Source organism: Drosophila biarmipes, chromosome X (assembly GCF_025231255.1).
Source record: "Drosophila biarmipes strain raj3 chromosome X, RU_DBia_V1.1, whole genome shotgun sequence".
NCBI classification, from domain to species: Eukaryota; Metazoa; Arthropoda; class Insecta; order Diptera; family Drosophilidae; genus Drosophila; species Drosophila biarmipes.
In genome coordinates this window covers 24,295,134-24,315,555 of record NC_066611.1, presented here as the reverse complement: position 1 = coordinate 24,315,555, position 20,422 = coordinate 24,295,134, and the positions used below count along the sequence as shown (strand labels likewise).

At 42.1% G+C, this 20,422-nt stretch overlaps 1 protein-coding gene and 1 long non-coding RNA gene across 2 annotated transcripts in view; one reads left to right on the top strand and one right to left on the bottom strand.

Annotated features, from left to right (window-relative positions):
• The window catches only part of LOC108027488 (uncharacterized), a 30,392-nt gene extending 16,688 nt beyond the window's left edge, over positions 1–13,704 (bottom strand). The window contains exons 1-3 of the mRNA XM_044093241.2: positions 13,445–13,704; positions 10,681–11,208; positions 10,178–10,394 (exon numbers count right to left, since the gene is read on the bottom strand). Of these exons, the coding sequence (XP_043949176.1) occupies positions 10,178–10,394; positions 10,681–11,040 (577 nt within the window). The 5' untranslated portion in view covers positions 11,041–11,208; positions 13,445–13,704. The remainder of the gene's footprint in view (positions 1–10,177; positions 10,395–10,680; positions 11,209–13,444) is intronic.
• Positions 13,705–19,366: 5,662 nt separating this feature from the next.
• On the top strand, positions 19,367–19,972 carry LOC127010608 (uncharacterized). The gene is made up of 2 exons (XR_007763345.1): positions 19,367–19,822; positions 19,875–19,972. It is a non-coding gene; the product is annotated as an uncharacterized LOC127010608 (long non-coding RNA).
• The last annotated feature ends 450 nt before the right edge of the window (positions 19,973–20,422 follow it).

Genomic DNA, 20,422 nt, shown 5'->3' with positions numbered 1-20,422 from the left:
GTCAATAGGAAACCAATTCTAAAGTAGCACTCCTCTAACATTGTGTGGCCTTAAAGTCTGACAATGTACGTTAAAATTGTTCGGAAGTCCTTTTTTACCACTTAAATATGATTTTAAGCTGTTTCAAAACACCTTATAAAATACGTTTATTTACTTATACATTATGATTTCGCTTTCACTGCAGATATTTCATTGACTACTCTTGTATTGGTATGATGGCATCTTCATTATTTTTATAACTGACTGTTGCCTTTTTGGCTCGAACCATTTGCCCCCGGGGCGCCCTTCCGTTGCAGGGTGGGTTTTCAAACATAACGAGGGTGGGAGGCGTTTCAGTTTCACTTGGTCTCGGTTTAATAATCACAAATTGTAACCCTTTTTGGCGCAGCTTCTTGACTCTCTGTTGACATCCGCTTTTCGCTGCTTTTCCAAAAACGATGGAGGATTGCAGTACTTCTGGATTTTCGGATTTCTGGATTTATGTTACATGGCCGCCGGGCGAAATAGCGATGAAGGCGCAGGGAAAGACTTTCTCGCACGCCTAAGAGGAAATTAAATTTCCAGCCGAGTCAGAAATTATATTGGCAATAAATGAAGACACAGCCGAGGAGGCGAGGACGAAAATGAGACTGAGCCCCAGACGCTGCCAGCAATTACGGCCTTCCACTTGGCGGGGTTGGTTTGGCCGGTGACGAAACACTGGGGTCTTGAGATACACGCAGTGCTCCCAAACAGGAAGCCGGAATCGACGTTTATTAAAACGGAAACTCGAGACAACTGTGCGGCGGCACCGTCGACAGCAGCACAAAAATCTGAAAAAACCCCCAAAAAACCAAAAAAGAAAGCACAAAACTCAGGGGAAGAAGGCTGCTGAGACGGAGGCGGCAAGAAAGCAAACGCGACAAAGACGATGGCGACAAGGACATAATTCTGTCCTTGGGGCTAGCTGATAAGCCACCCCCACGGGGCCACCCACCACCCAGCGTCCCCCAGAAGGACGGCCGCTAAATTGCAATTTTCAAGATTTAAGCGTGAACAATAAATGTCACATAATCTGTAAGTAGCCAAATAAAGGGACTAAGCTATTTAATTTAATTTATCGCATTTTAAACATCCAGCAAAACAATAGAGTCAGCGAAGAGCAAAAAATGGAAAAAATAATATGTACACAAGGCGAATTTATTGATTGCGGTCATTCGGCCAAGGAAAATTCGAGGAGCCCGATGGAAATATATAGATTTTTGGTGGCGCAATTTGTAGGGTGTCCTTTGATAAGGAACTGACAAAAAATACATTTAAAGCCGTATAACTTGGGTTAAGATAGGGGAAGTTGTCTGGGGAACTGACATTTCGGTTTGTAAAGAGGTTTGGGGACACACTTTTACAACATTTACAAATACAGCTGGAACTGCGTGTATTAATTGATTTAAATAATACTATATTTATTTATACTACAATATACTACATACAGACTACTTCTGCTCATTACGGGGAAATCGAAATGTTTTTCGGCTCCCTTGGGCTAAGCCGAATTTCACAATTAAGAGCCCGGGAAAGTGTCAACAAATCTTGAGGGCCAGTCCGGGCTTTCGGCAGCTCCTTCTGCCGCTTCTCAGGACATGGTGATGCGGGCAGGAAAATCCTGTGACACATTTCATTATACAAATATCAATTAAGCACACGGCAAGCCCACAGAAGTGCGAGTGTGTGCGTGTGCGTGTGCGTGAGCGTGTGTGTGTGGGAACGCCAACCGGAAGTTAGCAACCCCAAGGAAAAGCCGGGGAAAAGGGGGTCCGGAAAAAACCTGTCATAAGGGCTGGCGGCTGCTTAATGAAAATTAAAAATTCAACATCAAACGCAAGGAAATGTAAGGCAACAACAACCCCTCGGCCGAAGAAGTGTTAATGTGCCATCTGATTTATTTACGCAGAATGTGTGTTCGGTGTATGCGAGAGTGCGACTGAGTGTGTGTTTGTGGATGCTTGAATTTGTGAGAATTCGTGACTTCAATTAAATTCCATTCGATACTCAAGGAATTTCCGACCGATGATGCGCAAGTAATTTCCGAAATTGGATACTGTGTGCCACCAGCAAACAGGCAAATACGAGTGCAAACAAACACAAGTCTGCCCTCTCGCTGTCCCTGTGTGTGTGAGTATCTGTGCGGGACTGGCCGGGTGTGCGTGTGCGTGTGTGTGTGTGTGTGCATTTGTATTAAATCAAATTTTAATTGCGCATACTTGTCCCTCGGCAAATATTTGCAACGCTCGCTCGCCACCGCCTTTGACTCGGAGTCTCACCCGCCAGCGAAACTGGCCAAAATGCTTTAGCGACAAGGAATTTAAGGCCAACACACACACCCGCACTGTGCAAACAAACATTATGAGCCAACAGGCAAACAAACAATCAAACAAACAAGCGGCAAAGAAAACTCAACATGTTTATTCGCCCACCAAAAAAGGCACGTTTGGAGGAGGAGCATTAGGTTGGGCTTTAAAAAGAGAAAGTCAGTTGGATTGTTCTAGAAGAAAGCCTTTCTAAGGAGCAACGATTTCTTTTACTTAAGGTATCCTGAACTGCACTTAAAATAAATATTAAAACTTCTTGAACAAGAGTTTTCAGTATATAGAATAATTTCAAACAATATAAGAAGGTATTTAAAGCAGTCTTGAATCCAAGGTATATTACCATGTATTCCTCCAAAATGTTTGAGTTCTCAATACTTTAACTTCAATTAAAATACCCTCAATCATTATAGGAGTTACAAACCATTTTGGGTTTTCTCGCCATTTTGGAAATATGATTCTTGGTGTTAAAAAAGAGTAAGCAATGCCTTAGAGGTTCAATATCTGTTACAAATTCTTTATTTGGCAATTTTAAAGAGCTGCAAACAAATGGGCCGACGAATTCTTGCGACTCGCCCAAAAGGCGCTAACTGGAGTCCAAGATGCCAGGTTAATAGGGGTAGCCAAGGTTGAAATTCATTCGACTATAATTCCACTAACGACGCCGCCCGTCGCCGGAAAGAATCTTTGGCCAGGGGCCGGGGTATACAAACACCCAGCTGGCGAGGTCATTGGAGGGGTGGCGGTGGGCGCTGGGCGGTGTGCTTGGGACTTCTCCGGCGGCTTTGTGGGTGGTTTTGGGGCGGGGTGGAGTCTGCCTACCGACTAATGCCCAAATAAGTAGGAACTGCCACTGCCCGCCCCAAAAGCACCCCCCGAAAGTATCTGAGCGGCAGCTCCTAGGAAATCTGTCAAATGTCAACGGCAGCAGCGAGTTGGCAACGTTGACGTTGGCTCATTAAAAAACGAACTTGTCCCGGTCGCCGTTGTTTGTGCTGTTGCCTTTTGGGACTGTTGCTGACACCTGGGCGAAAGTTTTCTGTGTGTTGGCTTCTGCACGGAGAGAAACGGGGCGAGGTTCAGCAAATATCAGTTTTGCGGAACAACCGCCCTATATATTAATTAGGATTCCTACACATTAAAATATTGTGAACTAAAACGTATACTGATTTTAATTGAATTTCCCTATTCAGTCATTGATTTTCTCATAGTCTACTTATTAGGGAATTTTAAATTTTGATTTTAGTTTGAGCCTATTTTATTTCAAATAAAATTAAGCTTAATAATAATAAAATAGTACTCTCATCATTGCCTTCAATATTTAAAAAATATTAATGAAATGTAACACGGCTGTTATGGAATATTTTGTTTTCGTTTTTCATTCATATAGTTTGTAACCCTTTTTTTGAACTCTTTAAAAACCATTTCATTTTGTTTCTCCTCTTTAACCCAGCCGTTTACAAACCTTATTTTGTGTTATTTTCTAAAGCAAGTATTTTTTCGCGAGTGTTTCTTGTGAAGAAGGAAGAAGGCCTGCTTCAAAATGGCGCCTTAGTGCGACCATTTTGGCTGTTGGCCTGGGTGTTTATCACATTGCTGCTATTAATTAAGCTTAACGAGGTTACCGTTCGCAACCACACCCCTCGCTAAAAAGGGGGCGGCGTGGGGTGGTCTTCATCTTAGTGCGGCAAACTTCATAATGAAATTTCACCTTCATCTCATTAAAAGTCTTGAGTATTTTCCGAGCGCAGAGCTGTAAATTGATGCGTGTCAGTTGGAAAAGGGTTTTTGAGTCCTGCGCCGAGAAGGCGGTGCCACGCCCCTAATCCCGCAAAACTCCCAGTCTGCTTGGCAGTTTGCCTGCTCTCGAGTTTTCCGAGTTTTCTGAGTTTTCTGAGTTTCCCAGCTGCTGACTGACAGCGCCGGGGCGCGTATTTAATTTTTAATGAAGTTTAATGGATGCCGGAAGCTTTAAAGAAACTGAGCAGCGGAACTCGGGAACTGAGGAACCCAAAGGGGGCACCGAGGAGCATCACGGACCACCGGAATATTCACTTCAACCGGAGCAGGTTGCACATATCTCCCTTAATTCTTTTGATATTCTCGCAGCTCGGATGTTTGTAGCTGGTATATTTTTTTAGGATTGGCTGGAAGATACCTTTAAGTCGGTTTTGGGTTTATAGAGCTCTAGAAATTTGTAAGATGTTTTATATCTGGCCTCTTTTTTAAGATAATGGCAGCAATCAGCTAATGCACTCGACTCCTCTGGCTGACAATCAGCTAACAGCTCTCCCGAAAATTCCGGGGCTACGAGTGTGGAGGGCCCTCTCCAGGGCTCTGAGCTGAGCAGTAAGCAGGCCATAATCACTTGCAGTTAATTAACATATTATCTGCAGCTTAGATGTTGCGCTGCACTCTGGTAATGCACTTCAAAGTGCTGGCACATCAGTGTGCAGCTCTCATTTACATGCATATGGCAACAATAATTACATGTGCCGGACCCCCGGAACCCCCAACCCCCAACCCCCAACCCCCAACCCCCAACCCCCTAACCCCCTAACCCTGGGCCCCTTGACCCTCGGAGCCAAGGGGTCGGCTCTCAACCCCCCGCCGCCCGGCCGGCAGAGAAATCTCTTTCGACGAAACGGCATCCAAGTGATTGTAATTCATTAGTCGACAACAACAAGCCCGATGCATTTGTGCATTTGCACGTGAGTATCTGTGTGGGTGTGTGGATTATGCAGTTTCCGCCTGGCTGCAACTGCAGTTCCACTTCCACCATTTCCCATTTCCCGCCTCCACGGCTGCAACTGCGAGGCAGCTGCTGATGCCGCCATTTTATCTAATTGCGTTGCCCCCGACCAGCGGCACTACGCATACGCCACGTGGTCCATATCATTAAAACTGCGAGTACCTCACGCACGCGAAAAAGAATTCGATTTAGCCGAGAACTGGACGGGGTGGGCCATCACAGTGGTACACAAACACGGAACGAGGTAATTAAATTGGAAATTGTAATGAGGGAGGGGGAGAATCACTTACCAATTTCTTGTTAAGAGTAATTTTATAAAATATAGAATGGCGTAGAGTGCCTTATTTTGAGTTTAAAAAATACTGTATTGTTGTGCTTATCGATTTGACTAAATTACCACTCAAAAACGAGTTGAAGAGACGTATTTTTCGTCAAAAAAAATGATACTCTCTATTTTTATGCAAAAAATATCAGTATTTTGGTCACCAAATTGGAAATTGGAATGATGTCCAAATAAGAAGTTTGATACCTCGTTGAGCTCGCAATTAAATTCCGAATCGATTGGCGTTTAAATTTGAAAACCAAAATTTTTAAACATTTTATCGAAAAAAATGATAATGATTAAACCCCTGACAAAAAATGCCAAATTCGGTCAAGAAATAAATCTACCAAAAATTGATGGGGATTGATAGCCCTGGTGGATAGCTCCTTATAACAGTCGGTTACGACTAAAAAACGAGTGAAAAATACGTATTTTTTGTCCAAAAATGATACTCCCTCTTTTTAGACAAAAAATATAAGTATTTTGGTCGACAAATTGCGAAATGATGTCCAAATATGAAATGTAATACCTCGTTGAGCTCGCAATTGAATTCCGAATCGATTGGCGTTTAAATTTGAAAACCAAAATTTTTAAACATTTTATCGAAAAAAATGATAATGATAAAACCCCTGACAAAAAATGCCAAATTCGGTCAAGAAATAAATCTACCAAAAATTGATGGGGATTGATAGCCCTGGTGGATAGCTCCTTATAACAGTCGGTCTTTTTGATGTGCGTTTTTATTTGACTTAATTACGACTAAAAAACGAGTGAAAAATACGTATTTTTTGTCCAAAAATGATACTCCCTCTTTTTAGACAAAAAATATAAGTATTTTGGTCGACAAATTGCGAAATGATGTCCAAATATGAAATGTAATACCTCGTTGAGCTCGCAATTGAATTCCGAATCGATTGGCGTTTAAATTTGAAAACCAAAATTTTTAAACATTTTATCGAAAAAAATGATAATGATTAAACCCCTGACAAAAAATGCCAAATTCGGTCAAGAAATAAATCTACCAAAAATTGATGGGGATTTATAGCCCTGGTGGATAGCTCCTTATAACAGTCGGTTACGACTAAAAAACGAGTGAAAAATACGTATTTTTTGTCCAAAAATGATACTCCCTCTTTTTAGACAAAAAATATAAGTATTTTGGTCGACAAATTGCGAAATGATGTCCAAATATGAAATGTAATACCTCGTTGAGCTCGCAATTGAATTCCGAATCGATTGGCGTTTAAATTTGAAAACCAAAATTTTTAAACATTTTATCGAAAAAAATGATAATGATAAAACCCCTGACAAAAAATGCCAAATTCGGTCAAGAAATAAATCTACCAAAAATTGATGGGGATTGATAGCCCTGGTGGATAGCTCCTTATAACAGTCGGTCTTTTTGATGTGCGTTTTTATTTGACTTAATTACGACTAAAAAACGAGTGAAAAATACGTATTTTTTGTCCAAAAATGATACTCCCTCTTTTTAGACAAAAAATATAAGTATTTTGGTCGACAAATTGCGAAATGATGTCCAAATAAGAAATGTGATACCTCGTTGAGCTCGCAATTAAATTCCGAATCGATTGGCGTTTAAATTTGAAAACTAAATTTTTAAACATTTTACCGAAAAAAAATGATGATACAACCCCTGGCAAAAAATGCAAAATTCGGTCAAAAAATAAATTTCCCAAAAAGTGATGGGGATCGGTAGCCCTGGTGGATAGCTCCTTATAACAGTAGGTCTTTTTGATGTGCGTTTTTATTTGACTTAATTACGACTAAAAAACGAGTGAAAAATACGTATTTTTTGTCCAAAAATGATACTCCCTCTTTTTAGACAAAAAATATAAGTATTTTGGTCGACAAATTGCGAAATGATGTCCAAATAAGAAATGTGATACCTCGTTGAGCTCGCAATTAAATTCCGAATCGATTGGCGTTTAAATTTGAAAACTAAAATTTTTAAACATTTTACCGAAAAAAAATGATGATACAACCCCTGGCAAAAAATGCAAAATTCGGTCAAAAAATAAATTTCCCAAAAAGTGATGGGGATCGGTAGCCCTGGTGGATAGCTCCATATAACAGTCGGTCTTTTTGATGTGCGTTTTTATTTGACTTAATTACGACTAAAAAACGAGTGAAAAATACGTATTTTTTGTCCAAAAATGATACTCCCTCTTTTTAGACAAAAAATATAAGTATTTTGGTCGACAAATTGCGAAATGATGTCCAAATAAAAAATGTGATACCTCGTTGAGCTCGCAATTAAATTCCGAATCGATTGGCGTTTAAATTTGAAAACTAAAATTTTTAAACATTTTACCGAAAAAAAATGATGATACAACCCCTGGCAAAAAATGCAAAATTTGGTCAAAAATAAATTTCCCAAAAAGTGATGGGGATCGGTAGCCCTGGTGGATAGCTCCTTATAACAGTAGGTCTTTTTGATGTGCGTTTTGATTTGACTAAATTACGACTAAAAAACGAGTGAAAAAGACGTATTTTTTGTCCAAAAATGATACGCCCTCTTTTTAGACAAAAAATATCAGTATTTTGGTCAACAAATTGCGAACAGATGTCCAAATATGAAATGTAATACCTCGTCGAGCTCGCAATTAAATTCCAAATCGATTGTCATTTAAATTTAAAAACCAAAATTTTTAAAAATTTTTTCGAAAAAAATGATGATACAACCCCTGGCAAAAAATGGCAAATTTGTTCAAAAAATGAATTTCCCTAAAAGTGATGGGAATCGATAGCCCTGGTTAATAGCTGCTTTTAACAGCCGGTCTTTTTGATGTGCGTTTTGGTTTTACTAAATTACTACTGAAAAACGAGTGAAAAATAAGTATTTTTCGTCAAAAAATGCTACTCTCTATTTTAGACAAAAAATATTAGTATTATGGTAACCAATACCATACAATTCTATTAACGCTACCTTTATTGGTTTAATTGCGTTACTAAGCCTTTGCAAAGGAAAGAAAAATATCACGAATACCTTCTTATCAAGGATTTGATTCCCTGTTAAACTGCCAACTTTCATCCGGTTCTGCGTGTTAAGGCCCCTCAGAGTGCCGCAACATCCCCAATTGCGAGCGTATCCCCTGCAATTGCGATAATGAAAGGCTCTTTTACAGGACTATCAATAGAGCTGTCCCCACCCGCTTAGCCCCCCGCTCCCGGCTGACGGGGGCAGTGGCAGTGGCAGTGGCAGTGGCAGTGGCAGCCACCCCTAACCCATGCTGGCCCTCATAAATTCGCTGCATACCGAAGGGCGCTGGGGCGTCTGCAGCCTTGACAACTGCAAGTGGCATTAGTTGTAGCAAATACAACGGACAACAATTACAATTGCAGGCCCTGCATTACTTTTCCCTAGTACAAGGGATTTGCATTTGTTTGCTAATTGAAATTAAGCAAATAATACGAAGCGAGACTTCCACCCACGTAATCCCTTTGTAGCGCATTAAAACGAGAAGGGTTTGCAGAAAAAACCCCGGGAGAAAAAGCTGAAAAAAGGGTTCCCGTTTCGGGTTAAATAATTTAAATCCATTTGTAAAACATTTGATGCTGCCCTGTGGCAATTGTCACGCGTCCCTTCGCCTTCTTCGTCCATTTTTTCCATCGGCTTTTCCCACTTTTTCCTGCCGATAATTAGTAGTGAAAAGGTCCTCTCTCTGGCTATAATCAAATGTTTAAAAAAGATTTGCCAAAGTAAATCCCAAGGAATTATTTGCCACTTGAAACGTTTAAAAATGTCAAACAAGAGGATGGCCGCGACGGACGGCTGGGTGGATGGATAGATGGCTGCAAGACGCTGCTGATGAGGGTGCCAAAGGACCTTAACCCAGCCCCGCCCCGCACCGCGCCGCGCCGCTTTTTTCGTCGAGGGGTCAGACAAACTTAATGAGCAAATTGTCAAATGCCGCGGCAAAGCGCGCACTTAGACATGCCCTGAAAAATTCCCAAGAAAAATAGCTCGGGCAAAAGTAAAAGTTGCCGGGGCTTTGAATAAACAGTTACGCTGATTTAATTTGCCAACAAAAAACCGGAAAACGAAAATAGGAGAAACGACGGCGGGGGAAAATTCTATCACAGTATGTTGTCTGTCACCCTCGATTTGATTTTTAAATTGCGTTCGTGATAAATTGACGAAATGAACAGCAATAACGGCGGCGAGAAAAAATCTCAAGCAAAATTGACAACTGTCAAGACTGTCTGCCGTCTGGGTCCCAGCCCCCGCCCCATCCCCTTGGTTCGGCGCCCCTGGACGTCCCCAATAGACATATAAAAATTAACTACAGACTACTTATCTTATTTGTTGATGCCAGGCCGAAAGGACCAAGGATCCAGCGCCCGGAAGCAGGCTGCAAAAGTTTGTCAGCGGCTTTTGATGTGTTCTTTGCACGAGTGTGAGTACTGTGGGGCTATCTTTGGGAGTATTTTCGGGTGGATTCCTGGCTACATGGGGCGAACTTTCGGGTGTGACAATATGGCACAGGAAGCCAGCAATCAGCTCGAATGATATGCCAAATGGTAATGACCAAAAGTGAAAGGTATGAGAAAGAAGATAAATGATCCAACAAGGCTTTTATAATCAGTTTCTTAGTGTCATAGGGCATAGCTGGGAATAAAATGTGGAAAGGGGAATAGCCTTAAAATGAACTAGAACTCAGACCTATACTTTTTTGGGTCTGCAGTAGCTATATCTTAAAACTATTTGAACTGCGAAGTTCAGAGTCCTGGACTCACCTCTTCCGCTCCTGCCCACGAACCGCAGATCGTTGAACTTGGCCACCTGGTTCTTCATCACGGCCGTGCAGTTTCTCAGTTCGCCGCAGAAGTTCTCATCGTTTCCGGCCCTGATGGTCACTATGGTGCCATCCATGACCTCGCCCAAGGCCAGAACCTTGAAGGCGATCGGCAGCGTCTTATTCGAGCGCCAGTGCGTGGGCAAAGTGGTGCAGACCTGTTGGAGTTCATATATTTATTAATAAAGAGTATAAATTAAGCTAATCAAATGCAAGCTCATTTCACAATTCCAAAGCAGGCACAACATGGTAATAAATAATATTTAATTCTTTACCAAATGCTGTTTTAGGTTATGGACTGTCCCCGTTTTTGTACATCTAATGGCACACTTTCTTGCGTAAAAAGTCTTGTTTCCTGATTAAAATGTTGTAAATATTAAATATTTTAAGCGACGATCTCGAGCTTTGAAAGAAACACCCCCTATATAGTGTCGCTGTACCCACCACGTGTGGTGACCCCGTCTTGACCAGTTCTCCAGGATGCTCGGCGAGCAGGACGTCGACGGTGCGCTCGATGAGGTTCTCGGGGGTCAGGTAGGGACTCGTGTCCACGGGCTTTGTTTTAACATTATTATTATTGTTGTTGTTGTTCGTGGTGGTGCTGTTGTTGTTGTTAGCGCCGCTGCTGTTGTTGTTGGTGGTGCTGGTGTTGTTGTTGTTGTTGCTGGCGGAGGAGGACTCTGCATTTCGCCGCTTCGTTGTGGTCGTTGTTGCAGTCTGCTGTTGCTGCTGCTGCAGCTGGTGTTGCTGCTGCTGCTGTATTTGATTTGAGGTGGTCGAACTGACCTCAGCAGAAATGTGCATTATTGCAGCTGCTAGGCTGGGCACAAGGTATTTCAGGGCCTCTCTTTGGCTGCCAGTATTCAGTGGATTCAGTTGCCGGCGGGTTTCGTGGGTTTTCGGTTTGATTTCAATGGCTGCCTCAAAGAGTCGACGCTTTCAATCCGATCATTGTCAGCTCATTTGGTCAATCTGGAAAATTAATGTGGACTGCGAGTGAAATTCGGATTGCCAAGGGTGTTTTTTGCGAAAATATGCTGTTCCTCGAAATAAACTCTTTAACAATTTTAAGGGATTTTTAAAAAAAGTCATAAAAATTATTTCATCTGTAAAAAAACAAGACCATAAATTACATTTTCTTCTTAGACTTCAACTTTACATTTAAAAATAGGAAAAACAACCATAGTTTTTAAGGCACATTAAATTAAAATTAGCTCATTTATTAAAAATTTCGCAATTCCAAAACTCAAAATATTTTTAATAAATTGTATATGTTTTTGTATTTTTGTGGCATGTTCTTTTAAATTGTTTGGAAAGTGTTTTTTGGAACACAGGCACTGGCGATTTTTTGTACGGATTTCCACGCTTTTGTTGTAGTTCTCCTTTGTTTTTCCGCTTGCAGCCCGCATAAGTATGCTGCACTTTTTGTTTATTGCCGCGAGCGACAACAGCTCAATTATTATTGCACTTTGACCTCGGGGGGTCCGGGTCGGGGTCCGGGTCGGGGACACAAAGGCAGATCCCGATTCGAATTCGGAATCAGAAACAGAAACTGTTGCGCTATAGTATCGCTGTGTGGAAGCCAAACAGAATCGTATCGAAGCGAATGGAATCGCTGCGAACCGCACACCTTTGCGCACAATTTGCATTTAAGCCGACGTCGGCGATTGCAGCTCAATTAAATATTAAAAAATCATAACCAATAATGAGGAATTTCGAGCCGTATGGGCAGGATCCAAACTAAGATGTACGACTGCGTATGTGTTCGTGAACGGGCGGCAGAAGCAAAAAATGCATTTCATGTCCGTCAAATAAAGTGCGGAATAAAGCGGGGGAAACGGGAAAAAAATTATCGAAAGCGCCAGATGTTGCCGGCTTGTGTTTGGCCACCAAAAAATCAACAATGCCCAGCCAGTCGCTTTTGTTTAAATAAAAACCAGTTGCCGGACACAGCGCGTTTTGTTTTCATTAACTATTTTCGGGATGCTTTCAGCTGCCCGTTTTCCAGGACCCCTAGAAAAAAGCTTGCGCCTTTCATATCATTCAAAAATTGTATAAAATAAAAATTATGCTTATAATTTATAAGCAAAAATAAAACAAACTTTCACTGCCTCGCAGGGATCATCAAAAAAAGGTATTAAAATATCATCTTTAGGATATTATAATATGCATTTACGAAACATTTTACCAAACATAAAAAGAAAACACCCTTTAGAATTTTTTAAAACTTTTAATCTTTTGTAAATAAAAATTCAAATAAATACATAGCAGAAAATAACCCAGAGTATTTAAGGCTTCGGTCCATTAGAAGCCCAGAAATATGCTACTTGTTTTGTAATGTAGCAGCAAGTGTTGCACAAACACAATCAGACCTAAAGATATATATCCACACGTACGTGTATACGCTTCGTATACGCGTTTTTTACAATTTCCGCGCTGAAATGCATACAAACATATTATTTGTATATTCATATGTGCATTTTTTGCCGCTGCCGAATGCAGATGTCCGCCAAATGAGCTGGCCAGGCGACTATGTGGCGACACATGTGGCCACAGATGGGGGCAGGGGCTTGGGAAGGGGCAGGGGTCGCCGAAGTCGGTCTATATAATCGGTTAACAAACAAGTCGGTTGCGAGGCTAGCCACACAATTAGACCAACAAATGTAAATGAACCCGTGGGAAAAAGATGGATTTATGCGGAATTGTGCGGCTTAGAAAATCAAAATCAATTGACTACGAAATTGTGACAGATGCTCTGCACTGCGTTCTGAAAAGGTTATTTACCACAAAGTATGTCTATACATTTAAAGAAAAACTTTATTTATTTTTAAAAATATGCAAATATAATTTATAAATAATATAATAGCAAATAAAAATAAAATAAATATTTAAGAAAAAATTATATTGCAAAAAACCATATCAAAAATTGTTTTTGTTGAAATCATATTTCAATGGGTTAAATACAAGGCACAAGATTGAAACGTTTCAGGTGTTATAGTTTCTTTAAAAAATAAATAATAATAAGGCTTAAGTAAGTAAACCCTTTGAACTAAAGAATACACTAAAGATCAGTTCGCGTTTTTTTTTCTTATTCAAGAACATATTTTTGTGGTTTGGTCACTGATCATGGAACAATATCCTTTAGCTCCTTTATCAGTTGATCACTTTTATATCATTATAGGGACGATCGCGTTAACCTTCAACTTACTTCTTTTTCGGAGTATTGTGTTTATTTTTCGCCAGCACCAAGTACAATTTTGTTTTATAGAGACTTTCCTGGACTTTTGTTTGGTTACTATTGCACCACAAGCACTTCAAAAAAATGATTGAATTTTGGCAGATTTTTCGATTTCGGGCTTTCTAATTGTGGTAATTTTGAATAGCCACCGACACACACGCACACACACAGCGACACACACCCACACAGTGGCAGGAACTCAGACACAGACGCATAAAGAGAGACACATAGACGGGGGCTGAGACTGGCGATCGAATCAAACGACACGGAGATATTAAACTATTTTTTTGCGGTAACCATGAACGCGACCACTACGAGCGGTTGGCAACGCCGACCACCGACGCCGGCAGCGACGTCGACCGCGACCGCGACGGCGTCGCCGGCCGAGGCCCCGATTTTGGAATAGAACGAGTGTACAGCATCCAGCATCCAACTGTAACGAAGTCTCACGCAGCGCGCTCACGAAGTCGCTGTCGAAGGACGATGGAGGCGAAGGACGCGGAGGACGAAGGAGCGCAGGCGACGCCTCGTCATAATCACAGGCGAAAAAGAAGCAGGACCTGGCACCACCCCACCCACCACCCACCAGGCACTCCAAGCGCCCACCACCCCATCGAACACTGCAACATCTCGGCGCACCCGCCCCCAGGGGAACGTCTATGTCGACTTCTTGCTCAACCGATGGGGGTATATACAGTCGGGCCTCCGCAGGGCGAACCTTACGGAAAGATGGAAAAATACATAACCCTCATGTATGAACCCGGCTCGAAGGACCACCAGACCTTTACATACATACTACTCCTATAGTTACCATTAATTTGTTATCTACAATGCATTCGATTTCGAGTTTGAAATTGCGGCCCGAATGACCAATAACTTGAGATTTCACTCCCATTTGGTCACTCGAGCCGGATTAACTTCACTCTAAAGCGAAAGGTACTAAAAACTGAGAAATAAGTGGTATATGCATTCAAAACAATCGTTTGGTCGGGTATTATTGCACTAAAAGGTCATGGTGCTTCGATAGATATTAATAGAATTTTTTACTAATGTTCTACGGATTTTTTAATCGGGCTGTTATACTTGGAATACTTAGAATTCCGTAGCTAGCCAGTAGGCATCTCCAATAGGAATCTTCTTTTCTTTTTGTAACAAAGTTCTCTCTTGCGGGGTCGCACTGTAGTGCCTCCTTGCATTTTTTCTCACTCCCGCTGTTGTTGCCGCTGTGGATGCTCGGAGGCCGCCTCTCCTTCCTTCTGGCTTAACATTTACCGCGAGAACCAGTAGCAGCGGTTGTCCCACGGCAGCGCAGTCGACGTCGACGGCGACGCGGGCAGCGACGCCGGCAGAGGGAGGGGCAAGGGCAAAGTAAACCGAAAACCGAAAACCGAAACCAGAAAACGTCAACTACACCACAAGCAGAAAGGCCGCAACGACGTCTTCAAGTTGGACTGAGTAGGGCAGAGGCCACCCACCAGAGGCCGTCGTCCGCCCACCGCCCAGCGCCCCGAGGAAGGGGCAACCCACCACGGAGCTTAGAAAAAATGCGCTCAACTTTTTGGCGCACTCTGGAAAAAAAGACGCCGAGGCTAGAGTGAGAGGCGAACAGCGGGCCAGAGGGAGACGGCCGAACTTCTTGAGTTTTTCCCAGGCTTTTCTTGGCACTTCTGTGCCCTTCTTTTTTTGCTTCAACCCCCAAAAGAATTTCGTCTTGGAAAGGACTCGAAAAAGTCTCTCAACTCATCTCGTTTCGGGAAAAAATGAAAAGAAAAGCAAAGCGTTGGAGACGCGGCTTTGTGGCAAACCAGGAATTGGTAAGCCAGCGCGAAAGAGACGGCTACAGGGTGCGGGAAAGAGAGGGCCTACGACTTGCGGCTGCCATTTGCGGCCAGGAAAAGCCGAAGAACGAGTGGAAAAATTGCAACCACAGGGCACAACCGCCCGCCCCTTGGAAAGCGAACCAAGAAACGAGGCGCAAAAGTAAATCTAAGCAGATCCCCTACAGGGCGGTGCTAAATACTTGCTGGGTTCCTCGGTCATTATTCGGATTTCCTAGCCGTTTTGGGCTCTCACATCACCTCGTGGGCTGGGCAACCCTCCCTCGCCTTGCGGTTTCTTGGGCCGCAAAAATAAAAAGGGGGTGCTCTTGGGTTAAGGGTGGTGCTCGTGTGTGGTGTGTGTGTGTCGGTGTCAGCGGTTGCGCACCACCAACAGTGCTGTGTGTGTGTGTGTGTGTGTGTGTGTGTGTGTGGTTGGGCATTATGAAACCGCAGGAATTATTACACGCTGCGGTCGATTACTATATCAAAACTCCTCTAATCAGGCATCTGTATTGGACAGGGCGGCTCACACGCACGCAGAGGCGTAACCACAACCACTACTGCAACCACGCACACACACACACACACACACAGGCGCAGGCACACACAGATGCTTTGATAGCCAACCAAAACTACGCGTTCCGCTTGAGTCGATGCAGCCAATGAGCGGATTTCGGTCGCCGGATTGCCAGTTCGCCAAGCCGCCAGCCAGCGGATTCGATTCGAGGCCCTTCGATTCGGCGGGAAATCCCGCTGGAGCCGCGGGAAAATGGTGGCCAGCCGGAGAATGGGGGAAAACATAGGAAAACCTAGAAGGGGCAAGCCATTACTAATTGGAGTCACTTGACATGCAGCCATTTCTATTCGATTGATAAAGCACAGCTCAAAAGTAACTCGTAATTCGTTGTTTTTATACGCTGTTCCGAGTTATTTGATAAAGATTATGATAATTTTGAGTCCCTCAGAAAATAACTATAAGTTATAAGCAGTTGGAACCAAAAGTTTCCAATTAGACATAGATCTATAACAATTTCACCCCTGTCAAAATAAAATAGAAATATATAGAAAAATATATAGAAAAATTAAAAAACTAAATATTAGGGCTTAGAAGATTACAAAAATCGAAATATTTAAAAAGGTTTTTACGAGGCTCCATTGCCACATATGGACTCTGTAATCTCTTAAAAATATTCCTAGGCTTACAAGCACTATATATCTAGCAAAAGCTTTCTTGAAGAACCTTCTCTGAAATGATCTGCATTCCTAACAGCAGAGTCATGCGACCTTCTCAGTAGGAACCGCTTTAAAGCTAAGACTTTAGTTAAACTTCTCCTAATAATTTCAATAAGCCCCTAGCTTATACTGCATGATGTTTTATCGAAAGACTGTCGCTTGTGGACTTCCAAAGAGCTCCCAGCCCTTTGATTTCTTTTCGCAAATAATTCGCCCCAATTAGTAGATTTCCGCATGTGTGGCATTGTCGCCAGTTTGAATAAGTTCTGTGTGCTTATCATTAGCCGAACACTCCGACACACCCGTGGGGCTCATCGATGACACCCTTTCGCCCTGCCAACGCCCCCTCGGAGCCCCTCGCACCCCCCAGCCGCCGCCCCTGCCAAAGAAACCAAGGCAATTAAAACGATAAACCGAAATGCCCAGCGGCGTCACCAAAGAGGGTAAATAATAACGAGAACTGAGAGGGAAAAAGAAAGGAAAAAGTGCAGGAAAATAACGATTTTTTACTTTCCCCTTCCATTTCCTTGGCTGTCTTGCGAGCTACACAGAGGGAAAGTGTGCATTATTATAAATACTAATTATAAATAACATTGGCATTCAAAATTAAGTTAGTATAATTAATTAAAACGACCACAAATAAATATTTCACAATAAATATTACAAAACATAATATTCAAGTTTTATTTAGAACATCATTATCTATCATTAAGATACTTTTACATTTATATACCCCATTTTATAAGTTGTGTGAAAACTTTTAAAATAAATTTTTTATGGTTAGGGAAATCTTAATTTTACAGTGTGAAATACTTTTTGTTTTCCTCCGTAGTTGGAGGCAACGAAAGGCGTTCACGTTGCAAGACCGCTAAGCAACGACACCAGGCACCACCGCCCACCCACCACCCACTCAGCCACCCACCACCCCCTCGAACGGGGAAGGACAATTATGAAGCGAGTTGGTCGGCGGAAGCTCAAGGAGCACAGGAGCGAGAAATCCTTGCAGCCGCCGAAAGATTTTGTGCAAATAATCCTAAAGTGAACGACAATGGCTGCCAAGCGGCGGCCAGTGCAACTGAAGTGGGTGAGTGGGTGGTGGGCGGTGGGAGAGTGGGTGGTGCAGGTGACCGGCAGCATGACACTTTTCATTTAGCCTCGGGGGAGAGTGTATTGTTTATCTAGCCAGAACATCTACGCCGAAATAATGCACGTTTCCAACTCTTTTCAACGGGTTTGACTGAAAATAATATTTAAATTCATTAAATAATCTGTAACTGCTTCAACAATTTCGGAGGAGTTTTAGTAAAAGTATAAGTAGATAATATCTACAAATTAAGTAACATTTCAGGGCCTTGTTGTTATATTATAACTTAAAATATTTTTGCCCCAATAGAAATTATTTTATATATATTTTATATGTAAAAGGGTTCCCGCACCATAAACAACTTCAAAATAACTTCAGCTAATATTTTCCTCTTAGATAATTCAATTTTATAAATCAAAAATTCTTCGAAAAATTCCCCCCAAAAAGAGTACAAAAAAGCAAGTAAACTTGTAGCCCTACTTTCTAGCCCCTACTCATAAGCCCTTATAGCCGCACAGAACCCCTTCCCTCCGCCTTTTGTGTGGATTTTTCTTTTAATTGTTGCGGATTCGCATTCTGACACATTTGTCAACCTCAACGGACGAAAAAGCAAGGAGGGGCTAAGAAGGGTGTTGGCGTGGGACAAGGTTTGTTTATTATTTATTAGCCTCAGTCCGGAAGGGGTTGGAGGGGTCGGAGGACATGTGAGGACATCCGCTGGGATAATGATAAACACCAGGGGCAGAGTCGTGGACGGGCGAGGGGAGCCCCCAGTCAAGTAATTTGTCAACGAGCCAGCAACAACAACTGTGGCAATAGCTGCACTGAAACAAATGTTGTGCACTTTGAGAAAAGGCCCAAAGCGTAGTTTACTCCAAGGGATATACCTTTTGCTTCACAGTGATTGTTCTTACTTCACATTTAAATCCATCCGAGTTTCGGAGGTTACCTAGAAATGAGAAATATTTTTAAAAATATAGGTAGTAAATAATATTTGCCAGTTTCTATCCATTTTTATACCCTTGCAGAGGGTATAATGATTTCATTCCGAAGTTTGCAACGCAGTGAGGAGACGTTTCCGATCCCATAAAGTATATATATTATATATCAGCGTAACTAGACGAGTTGATCAAGCCATGTCCGTCTGTCCGTCTGTCTGTCCGTCCGTCTGTCCGTCCGTCTGTCCGTCCGTTTCTACGCAAACTAGTCTCTCAGTTTTAAAGCTATCGGGCTGAAACTTTCCCAAAAGTCTTCTTTCTATTGCAGGTAGTATATAAGTCGGAACCAGGCGGATCGGACAACTATATCTTATAGCTCCCGTAGGAACTATCGGGGAAACAATTTTTAAAAAATATGATCTTCGGCGTTTTTCAACATATAACCTTCAAAGCTTGGAAAGAACATTTTTAAATTAGTTCTGAATTTCGAATTAAATTGTATCAAAATCGGACGATTATATCATGAAGCTGCCATAGAAACGATCGGAAAATAAGTTGGAAAATATGATATGATATTATATCTTTGGTGTTTTTTTACTTGTAACCTTCTAAGCTTGGAAATAAAATTTTAAAATTTTTTAAGAATTTCGAATGATAAATAAATAATAAAAATCAGACTACTCTAACATATAGATGTCAAGAAAATGTTCTAAAGAAAGGAATGAAATAATTCATTTTTTATATCACTGAAATCAGTAACAATCCTTAAAAATGTCACATGGTGTTACTAAAGTTGATTATATCTTGTATCTGCAAGGGTATACGAACTTCGACTTGCCGAAGTTAACTTCCTTTCTTGTTTGCTATGGCTTTCTATGGGTTGTTAAAACACATTTTCATTTCTAGTAAAAAGCCGTGGGCGACACTCGTTTTTTCCTGTGCACACACGCACACCTGTGCACTTGTGTGCGCGTGTGTTTTGAGTGACATGTGTCAAAACTGAAAAACTACGCGAATTTGTGTCAAACCCTTGTCAGCGCGTTTCAAGTGCAATAACACTTTGCCCCAACAAGACACACATCCCTCACGGGGCCGGACCACCCCCACCGCCTGCCGCCAGCCCTGCGAGCCGTCATGAAGACAAAGATAAATACCGGACAGGTGCAAAGCGTGAAGTGGAGTGCTTGGAGTGTGCAAAAGTTGGGATTTCCGGAGGGGCTGCGGAAATGGCTGATACACATCACTTGGGAGGCCGCAGGGCAGCACGACACAGGTATTTGGTACTGATATCGTATGTTTTCAGGGGTGTAATTGTGCCTAATTAGTTTGCAGGCTTGTTGCTGCACCACTACGGTATTTTATTTCGCTGGGTGCAGGATGAGGCGTTGTTAATTAAAATATAGAAATGAATGAACAACAGGAATGTACACAGTCCTAAGTCCTTTGAATACTCCGGGTCCTTCCATATTTTGGCAATTCCCTTTCCCCACTGCCTTCATTACTTCCCCATAGAGGCAAAAATCAAAATACGATTTTAAATTGTTTAACATTTTCCCCCACCCTCTGAACTCCTTTTTCGCAAGTTCCCAGGACATCCTCGGGGCGGGACAGCTCGGGGGTGAGAGGTCACGCAGTGTCTCAATCGTTCCACCCTCGAGCTAAACGTCGCCGATTACACACATGGGAGCTGTAAACCGCGCTTTATGATTTCTTCTCCTTTTTTACGGACCCTGCTGTTTATGGACCCGTCGCCAAAATAGATCAGCAGAACTGAGGAGCGGAATTTGTACAAATTGCAGTTTTGCCATTTATGTGTTTTTTTGCGCCCCGTTTTATGATGGGAAATGGGACATGAGTGCTTGGTGGTTGGTTG